The sequence below is a fragment of the Epinephelus moara genome, chromosome 18 (genome assembly GCF_006386435.1).
Source record: "Epinephelus moara isolate mb chromosome 18, YSFRI_EMoa_1.0, whole genome shotgun sequence".
NCBI lineage: Eukaryota > Metazoa > Chordata > Actinopteri > Perciformes > Serranidae > Epinephelus > Epinephelus moara.
The window spans coordinates 40493974-40504471 of record NC_065523.1 but is presented as its reverse complement, the minus strand read 5'-3'; the positions used below and the strand labels follow the sequence as shown (position 1 = coordinate 40504471).

The 10498-nt window shown below is 46.9% G+C and overlaps 1 protein-coding gene across 1 annotated transcript in view; it reads right to left on the bottom strand.

The window, feature by feature from the left end:
* LOC126406191 (sodium channel protein type 4 subunit alpha B-like) overlaps window positions 1–10498 on the bottom strand; it is a 45844-nt gene that overhangs the window by 1589 nt on the left and 33757 nt on the right. The window contains exons 10-17 of the mRNA XM_050070365.1: window positions 9597–9705; window positions 3808–4046; window positions 3432–3503; window positions 3236–3337; window positions 2759–3115; window positions 2085–2283; window positions 1627–1868; window positions 1160–1268 (exon numbers count right to left, since the gene is read on the bottom strand). Coding sequence (XP_049926322.1) covers window positions 1160–1268; window positions 1627–1868; window positions 2085–2283; window positions 2759–3115; window positions 3236–3337; window positions 3432–3503; window positions 3808–4046; window positions 9597–9705 — 1429 coding nt within the window. The remainder of the gene's footprint in view (window positions 1–1159; window positions 1269–1626; window positions 1869–2084; window positions 2284–2758; window positions 3116–3235; window positions 3338–3431; window positions 3504–3807; window positions 4047–9596; window positions 9706–10498) is intronic.

Genomic DNA, 10498 nt, shown 5'->3' with positions numbered 1-10498 from the left:
CTGGGCTCTAATGCATGTCACTACCTGGGCTCTACTACATGTCACTAACTGGGCTCTAATGCATGTCACTAACTGGGATCTACTACATGTCACTAACTGGGCTCTATTGCATGTCACTAACTGGGCTCTACTGGGGCTCTATTGCATGATCTGTTTTGTACGACATCTATTGCACGTCTGTCCGTCCTGGAAGAGGGATCCCTCCTCAGTTGGTCTTCCTGAGGTTTCTACCGTTTTTTTTCCCCGTTAAAGGGTTTTTTGGGGAGTTTTTCCTGATCAGCTGTGAGGGTCCAAAGGACAGAGGGATGTCGTATGCTGTAAAGCCCTGTGAGGCAAATTGTGATTTGTGATATTGGGCTTTATAAATAAAATTGATTGATTGATTGATTGATTGATACTACATGTCACTAACTGGGCTCTACTACATGTCACTAAGTGGGCTCTACTACATGTCACTAACTGGGCTCATCTGGATGTCACTAACTGGGCTCCACTACATGTCACTAAGTGGGCTCTACTACATGTCACTAAGTGGGCTCTACTACATGTCACTAACTGGGCTCTACTACATGTCACTAACTGGGCTCAGCTGGATGTCACTAACTGGGCTCAGCTGGATGTCACTAACTGGGCTCCACTACATGTCACTAAGTGGGCTCTACTACATGTCACTAAGTGGGCTCTACAACATGTCACTAAGTGGGCTCTACTACATTTCACTAACTGGGCTCAGCTGGATGTCACTAACTGGGCTCCACTACATGTCACTAAGTGGGCTCTACTACATGTCACTAAGTGGGCTCTACTACATGTCAGTAACTGGGCTCTACTACATGTCACCAAGTGGGCTCTACTACATGTCACTAAGTGGGCTCTACTACATGTCAGTAACTGGGTTCTACTACATGTCACTAAGTGGGCTCTACTAGGACAGAGGGATGTCGTATGCTGTAAAGCCCTGTGAGGCAAATTGTGATTTGTGATATTGGGCTTTATAAATAAAATTTATTGATTGAATTGATCACGGCGTTGCAGTTGGAAATATAAAAACTGATTCACAGAGACATTTTATTGATCACTGATCAGATCTCTGTTACACACCTGTGTAAACGTGTGTGTGTAAATATATGTGTGTGTATGTGTGTGTGTGTATCCTTACTTTCACTGCAGCAGTCCACAGGTGTGTTTGTATTGGAGTCTTCATCGTCCTCGTCGTCCTGAACTTCAGGAAGTTTTTGTACTGTGCTGCAGACCGACGACTCGTCACACTGAGCAATCACAGGAAGTACATTTTACACTGAGATCACCAACTTCCTGTCGTCATGTTCACGTTTAAATTAACATCCAGGTTTGTATTCATGTCTGTCTGTCTGTTTCTCTGTCTGTGTGCCTGTCTGTGTCTCTGTCTGCGTGTCTGTCCGTCTGTCTGTCTGTCTGTCCGCGTGTCTGTCTGCCTGTCTTTTTGTGCCTCTGTCTGTGTGTCTGTCTGTGTCTCTGTCTGTCTGCATGTCTGTCTGTCTTTCTGTGTCTCTGTCTGTTTGTCTGTCTGTATGTCTGTGTGTCTGTATCTCTGTCCATCTGTCTGTGTGTCTGTCTGGACTTAGGGTCACACCTGTCTCAGACTACCTGTGAGTGCATTTCTTCCTCCTCCTCGTCTTCATCTTTATCATCATCATTGTCATCATCATCAGGCGTCTCGAAGTCAGACTCGGCCTCGGCGATGGGGACCCTCAGGCAGGCGATGTTGTGATAGTTGCTGCTCAGGTTTTCACGGTTACAGCTGAGGGGCTTGACCTCTGACAGTGGCTCGTCTGAGGTCACAAAGGTCAAAGCCAAAAGCTCCTTCGTCTTGTTGTCACTGTCGACCGCTGACGAGGAAATTCAGGAAATTCATAAACATGAAAGAAAAGAAAGAAAAAACACCCACATTGACACACACACACACACACACACACACACACACACACACACACACACACACACACACACACACATTCTGATTCCATCTGAATTTTTCTCATCAAACAACAAATCTGAACCAGCGGTAGATGAATAAGTCAGTAAAGTTTCAGGTCTGGTTTTACCCAGGTGGTCTGGGTCGACATGGACCTTCTTTCCCACTAAAGTCCAGATATGTTCCAAAATCCAGGTCTTCATCCAGGACAAAGCTCGACTGATCCTGTTGATGGCAATCTGCAAGTTGTTTTCTCCTTCGTCCTCTGGAGCTGCCAGATTATCACCGCTGAAAGAGCTCAGCAACAAGGCCAGGAACAGGTTCAGGACCTGAAACAAGACCAGGAACATGCTCAGGACCTGAAACAAGACCAGGAACGGGTTCAGGACCTGAAACAAGACCAGGAACGGGTTCAGGACCTGAAACAAGACCAGGAACAGGCTCAGGACCTGAAACAAGACCAGGAACGGGTTCAGGACCTGAAACAAGACCAGGGGCAGGTTGAGGACCTGAAACAAGACCAGGGGTAGGTTCAGGTCCTGAAACAAGACCAGGGGTAGGTTCAGGTCCTGAAACAAGACCAGGGGCAGGTTCAGGACCTAAAACAAGACCATGAACAGATTTGGAACCTGCAAAAAGAACAGAAACAGAATTTGGATGTTTCAGACTTTGTTGCTGTTTCTTTGTTCTCCCCAAACCTTTGACCCTGACCTGGCCCTCTTTGTAGCTGACCTGCTGGGCTCTGCTGGATTAATGACACACTGATCAGGTTCAGAGAGGATCTTTGTGCCTGCAGAGACTCACCACCAGGTTTCCGATGACGAGGACCAACATGAAGACAATCAGACACATGGCCTGACCTGAGACCTCCATGCAGTCCCACATGGTCTCGATCCACTCTCCACACAGGATTCGGAAGATGATGAGGAAGGCGTGGAAGAAGTCGTACATGTGCCAGCGAGGAAGCTCGCAGTCGAGTGAGATGCGACAGACGCAGTCTTTGTAGTTCTTTCCGAACAGCTGCATGCCAACGACGGCGAAGATGAAGACGATGATGGCCAACACCAGGGTTAGGTTCCCCAGAGCCCCCACTGAGTTCCCAATGATCTTTATCAACATGTTGAGGGTCGGCCATGACTTGGCCAGCTTGAACACTCGCATCTGGACATGAGACAGATGAGGACACACAGGTAGACACACAGGTGAAGTGACAGGTGATAAGACAGGTAGGATAAAAGCTGAGGAGACAGGTAGATAATTGGATTGTGATGACAGACTGACCAATCGGAAGGAGCGCAGCACAGACAGGCCCTGAACGTTAGCCAATCCCAGCTCCACCAGACTCATGGTGACGATGATGCTGTCAAAGATGTTCCAGCCTACCTGCAACCATGGCAACAGAACAGTCACAGACATGTTACCATGGGAGCAGCTGTCAGTCATCATCACTGAGCTGGTAACAAACAGGAAGTCTGACCTGGAAATAGTAGTATGGGTCCATGGCCAGAAGTTTGAGGACCATCTCAGCTGTGAAGATCCCCGTGAAGACCTGAGACAGGGGCAGAGGTCAGAGGTCAAGGATCAGAGGTCAGGGATCAGGTCAGGGATCAGAAGTCCTTCTTAGGTCAAACTGAAGAAGTACCACAGTAGTACAGTATTACCACAGTGGTACTACTGTACTACTGTGGTAATACTGTACTACAGTGCCACAGTAGTACAGTATTACCACAGTGGTACTACTGTACTACTGTGGTAATACTGTACTACAGTACCACAGTAGTGGGGTTAGTAAAGAGCAGTAGACTCCACTGGTTCTACTGTGTCGACAGAAATGACTTTTCTTCATCACTGACCAAATTTCCCACACTCAGAAGCTCCTCAAACTCCTCTGTCATTGGATAATGCTCCATTGCCATGAAGACAGTGTTTAGGACGATACAGATGGTGATGCCGAGGTCGACAAAAGGGTCCATGACGAAGATGTAGAGGCCCCGTTTGACCCACCGCCAACAGCCACAACAGTTCCACTTCAGGAAGATGTTGGCGAAGGAGTACCAACATGGAGGACAGGGCCTCTGTTCATCTGCAAACTCTGAAACACACAGCAGGTTGGTGAAATGATGAGTTCCAAACATCCTTCAATCAAAGTTCATCTCATATTTCTCAGTGACGGACGCAGTTTGATCTTCACAGGTCAAAGAGTCATTTCCTCTTCCTGTTTGAGGTTAAAATCAATTTTATTTTTGAAACCCAATTTCATAAATCACAAACAGCATTGTGCAACATATGACACTGTGCCATGTGTTTGAGGTTCAAATGATCTCAGAACCTGATTGTTCTTGTTCTTCACAGTCTCCCTTCAAATGTCGTAGGTCTGGTGTCATTGGTCAGGTGTTTGTTGGTCAGGTATCATGGTCAGTTGTCGTAGGTCAGGTGTTTGTTGGTCAGGTGTCATGGTCAGTTGTCGTAGGTCAGGTGTCATTGGTCAGGTGTTTGCTGGTCAGGTGTCATGGTCAGTTGTCGTAGGTCAGGTGTCATTGGTCAGGTGTTTGCTGGTCAGGTGTAATGGTCAGTTGTCGTAGGTCAGGTGTTTGTTGGTCAGGTGTCGTAGGTCAGTTGTCATTGGTCAGGTGTCATTGGTCAGGTGTTGTACATCAGGTCGGCTGTGAAGAGCAGTGAGCAGAAATGTTTCCGTCTTCATCTTTTACATCCATCAAATGTTCCATTTATTTCACTGATGCTATATTCAAAGTGACTGACGACAGATTTTATGTTGTCACTAACTAAGCTAAGCACCCAGTTGGGTGTGGCCAGGCGGATTTTGCAAGTTTGGCACACCATGCGCGCTAGCGCAGCTACTCATCTGTCCCACCTCCGTCCCTCCTACCTGCGCAAGTCGGAAAGAGGGAGGAGAGAAGGCGTGGAGTGGGTTTTACACACATCACACAAATGAGCCCCTCTCCTCGCCCTTAAATGCGCCGCGCAAAGGTGTAATGAGAGTTTACTCAATTCGCCATGGCAGAAGAGAGCAGCAGCGTCAGACGGCCAAACTTCTCCCAGGAGGAAACTGATGTTTTGGTCCGGGGGGTCCAAGCTTGCAGTGTCCGAATATACGGAACTGTGAGCAGACCTCCACGGGCTGATGATGCAAAGGTAGCCTGGGAGGAGGTCACCACAATTGTAAATCAATGTTGTGTTTCTCTCGTGCGCGGGCGTGCGCTCTCTCTTTCTCTCTCGCAGTCTCACTCTGTTTCTTTTCTTTTGACTTTTCTAAGATGACAGATGCTGAATATATACTCCCTATCTGATGCTGTGGCTGTTTGTGGTTGGCTGAGAGGGATGTGAACTCATTAGTTTGCAGCTGTTTAATCAAATCAGGTTGGGATTCCATTACGCGTGCCAAATGTGCCAAACGGTGGCAATCTCCTTTGATCTGACATCAGATGTGTAGGGGACAGTCGATATAGAGATACATTTATGTGCTGATTGCAGATAGTTGCATTGAATAGTGTTTTTTGGGTATTGATTGCATCATTAATGTGCCTGATATTCTGGAAACCTGCCTGTGAGGTTTTGGTGACGTGTGCGCACTGTCCGCCGGTCAGCCAAACTTCGGCTTACACCGGCTGCGCTCCCCCTGTGCTGACAGTAGACGTGGTTTCAGTTGGCGAGCTTTTAGCGCACCTTCGGCGAAGCCTTTTGGCACGAAACTGTCACTGCGCCAAGCTGGATCTGTGGACACCTCCCCCTGCTGCGCCGCCACACCCATCTCAGCGCACCTCGGTCTGCCAAACTACCAAACTGAGTGTGCCTCGGGTTGTGCTGCTCGAAACTAGCTCTGCGCGGGGTTTGCCACCCTGCGCTGCGCCGGGAAACTAGAGCCCCGTGACTGTGATGTTCAAACATCAGCTGTTTACCACCAGTTTTCAAACGCAACCTCCCTGTCATAGATGACTGAGCAGGTTCTTTTCATGCAGCAAAGTGAGAAGCTCGTTGGATAAATGTGACAAAATCGTCACTTCCAGGGAGGCTCAGCTTCCCTAGGACAGAATGGAGCAGTATGCGGGAGAGGACGCTCGGTGTCTGCATGATGATTGGAGGAAATGTCTAAGAGGCTGAACCCCTTTGTGATTGACAACGCTTTTGAAATACACACCGGCATTGTTGCATTTCGACCTCAGTCCCATTCGGATATTTGCGAGTGGAGTCTTCTGACAGAGTGCCATCCGGAGTTCCTTATTTCTATAAGCCATATAGCTCATTTTCACTGTTAAACCCATCTGAAAATCTTTGAGGTGTGCGTTGCTGTGGTTCTATGGCATGAGTGTGGTTGAAAAACGGCTTCAATTAAATGTTCCTTTTATAAGTTACTGCCTTGCTACAATATGACACGAGTTAGACTCAGACAGAAACACTGAAAATAGAGCCGTCGCTTTGTCCAGGGTATAAAACTCTGTTTTTTATTGGCTGTCAGAAAATGTTGGTGTCACACTTCCTGTGATGTCACCAGTGTTGTTTTTATAAACATATCATGTTTATATTGTCTGAATTTACTTCATTTTGTCTGTGTGTGTTTTTGGGTGAATCCAAATGTCCAAACTTCACCTGCTGATTTTGTGGGTTCGTTTACAGGAAGTCTGTGATTTCCATCGTTCTTTCCAAATCCACATTTCATCCAGTCTGACGGACTTCAGTTATTTATTTACCCACAGTTCATTGCAATATGGGTGTAAAACTGTTTTTCAACAGCTGACTAAAAAAACCAAACAAAAAACCCCCAAATCTTCTGAATATGTGAAACAGTTCCTGCAGCAGCTGTCGGACAGATTTAATATTCAACACATCAGAAAGCAGAAATCTGTGGAAACATCAGACTGAAGACGAGATGAATTTATGTTTTATTTTTGTAGTGAAACAACAAACATACAGACAGGAAGGTTCCTAATGTAACCAATCACACGTCGTCCTGTTGAACGTGTGACAGACTTTACTGTGAGTGAACATGTGACAGACTTTACTGAGTGAACGTGTGACAGACTTTACTGTGCGTGAACATGTGACAGACTTTACTGTGAGTGAACGTGTGACAGACTTTACTGTGAGTGAACATGTGACAGACTTTACTGTGAGTGAACGTGTGACAGACTTTACTGTGAGTGAACGTGTGAGTGAACGTGTGACAGACTTTACTGTGTGTGAACGTGTGACAGACTTTACTGTGAGTGAACGTGTGACAGACTTTACTGTGCGTGAACGTGTGACAGACTTTACTGTGCGTGAACGTGTGACAGACTTTACTGTGGGTGAACGTGTGACAGACTTTACTGTGTGAACATAAAGACAGACAGACGAGCAGACAGATGAGCAGACAGACAGACAGACAGACGAGCAGGCAGACACACAGACAGACAGATGAGCAGACAGACAGATGGACAGACAGACAGACGAGCAGACAGTAAGACAGACGAGCAGACAGATGAGCAGACAGACAGACGAGCAGACAGACAGACTGACGGCATTCATGTTCTTTGATTTCTCCAGCGCTTTCAACACCATACAGCCTGCACTTCTGAGGGACAAACTGGAGCACATAGGGGTGGCTAATCACCTCACATCCTGGATCCTGGACTACCTCATGGACCGGCCGCAGTATATCAGGACCCAGGATTGTGTATTGGACTTGGTTGTCTGCAGTACGGGGGCCCCGCAGGGGACAGTGCTGGCACTGTTCCTCTTCACCCTCTACACTGCAGACTTTTCATACCACACCCCCACCTGTCATCTGCAGAAGTTCTCTGACGACTCTGCCATAGTCGGCCTCATCACAGATGGGGACGACAGGGAGTACAGAGAACTGAACCAGGACTTTGTGGACTGGTGCCTGAGGAACCACCTTCAGATCAACGCGGGGAAAACCAAAGAGCTGATGGTGGATTTCCGCAGGCGCAGACTCCTCCCCCCAACACCGGTGAACATCCAGGGAAAGGACATTGAGATGGTGACATCTTATAAGTACCTGGGTGTTCATCTTAACAATAAACTGGACTGGACTAATCACATAACAGCACTGTACAGGAAAGGCCAAAGCAGACTCTACCTGCTGAGGCGGCTCAGGTCTTTTGGAGTGCAGGGGGCGCTCCTGAAGACCTTCTTTGACACTGTGGTGGCATCAGCCATCTTTTACGGAGTGGTCTGCTGGGGCAGCAGCGTCTCGGCTGCAGATAGGAAGAGACTGGACAAGCTGATCAAGAAGGCCAGCTCTGTCCTGGGATGCTCTCTGGACTCTGTGCAGGTGGTGGGAGAAAGGAGGATGACAGCCAAGCTGTCATCTCTGAGGACTAATGACTCCCATCCTCTGCAGGAGGAGATAAAAGCTCTGGAGAGCTCCTTCAGCGATAGACTGATTCACCCAAAGTGTGTGAAGGAACGCTATCGCAGGTCCTTCCTGCCTGCTGCTGTCAGGCTACATAACCAGCACTGCTCACAGTAAACTGCACCATGGACACTTTAGGGACACTATGGACACTTTGGGGACACCATGGACACTTTGGGGACACCATGGACACTTTATGGACACTTTGGGGACACTATGGACACTTTATGGACACTTTAGGGACAGCATGGACACTTTACTGACACTATGGACACTTTATGGACACTTTGGGGACACCATGGACACTTTACTGACACTATGGACACTTTGGGGACACCATGGACACTTTATGGACACTTTATGGACACCATGGACACTTTATGGACACCATGAACACTTTGGGGACACCATGGACACTTTGGGGACACCATGGACACTTTATGGACACCATGGACACTTTAGGGACACCATGGACACTTTAGGGACACTTTGGGGACACCATGGACACTTTAGGGACACTTTAGGGACACCATGAACACTTTAGGGACACCATGGACACTTTACTGACACTATGGACACTTTATGGACACTTTGGGGACACCATGAACACTTTACTGACACTATGGACACTTTATGGACACCATGGGCACTTTATGGACACTTTAGGGACACAATGAACACTTTAGGGACACCATGGACACTTTACTGACACTATGGACACTTTATGGACACTTTGGGGACACCATGGACACTTTACTGACACTATGGAGACTTGATGGACACTTTGGGAACACCATGGACACTTTACTGACACTATGGAGACTTTATGGACACTTTGGGGACACCATGGACACTTTATAAACACCACTATAAGCATTGCTGTCCCCCTTGCTGTTGTTTATTTGCACATACAATATTCAATTTGCACTAAATATGTTCACTTTTTATCCACTGCTCATTATTATTATTATTATTATTATTTATTGCTGTTTATTGTATGTTTTTGTACTTTTTTTTGCATGCCTAGTTTTTTTTAAAGTTTTCAGATACTGAAATCTTTAATCTGACTCTTTACCCTTGACTGCTGTAACACTGGAATTTCTCAATTGTGGGATCAATAAAGGTGGATCTTATCTTATCTTATCTGATCTTATCTTATATTATTGATCACTGCGACTTTAGTCAGCAGCTTGCAGACTTATGTGGACATTTGGATACAGCCTGTGTGAGTGTTTGTGTGTGTGTGTGTGTGTGTGTGTGTGTGTGTACCTTCCATGGCAGTGTGTTCTTGCTCGTGGGTCTTTGTTTCTGCAGATGAGTTCTTCTCCTGTGGTGCTGAGTGTTGTTTCTCCGAGAGCTCTGCCCTGCAGACCGCCTGCTGTAACAACAGTTCAGTCTGATTTCTGTTAATATTGTAACACCAGCAGAGATTAAAAGCTCCGTCTCTGAAACCACTGGACCCCAAGATCATGACACACCCTAACCTTTGATCAGCGCTTTATTTGTTTTTGAGGAGTGTTCGAAGTTTTGAGAAAACAAAATCCCCCCTCTGTACGACAGTGTGTTTAATGGTTGGAGAACACACCTGTACTTTACACACCTGTACTTTTGTATGTGTTATGTCATGTGTGTCCTTATGAGAAGGTGATGGAAATGGATTGGACATGTTATCCGTAGACAGCAGGACAACATCACCTGAACTGCCCTTCACTGGACACCAGATGGTAAACGTAAAAGAGACCGACCCAAGAACACCTGGCGCAGGACGTTGGAAGAAGAGCTGAAGGCCCTGCATCACACCTGGGGTTCCGTAAAGACGCTGGCCCAGAACAGACAGGAGTGGAGATCCTTTGTTGCTGCCCTACATGCCAGCCGGCATAAAGGGCAGTAAGTAAGTAACTAAGTATGTCATGTATGTGAGTTATGTCGTGTGTGTGTGTGTGTCTTATGTCATGTGTGTTGTGTGTGTGTGTGTGTGTGTGTGTGTGTGTTATGTCATGTGTGTATGCAGATTAACTCATATCACAGCGGTGCCTGGACAGCGTGACGTGTGTGGTTGTGCTGCTGCCGTGGTCCTGCCAGATGCCTCCTCCTGCTGCTGCCATCATTAGTCATTAGTCATACTTCTACTGTTATTATACACATATGATTATTGTCACACATGTATACTG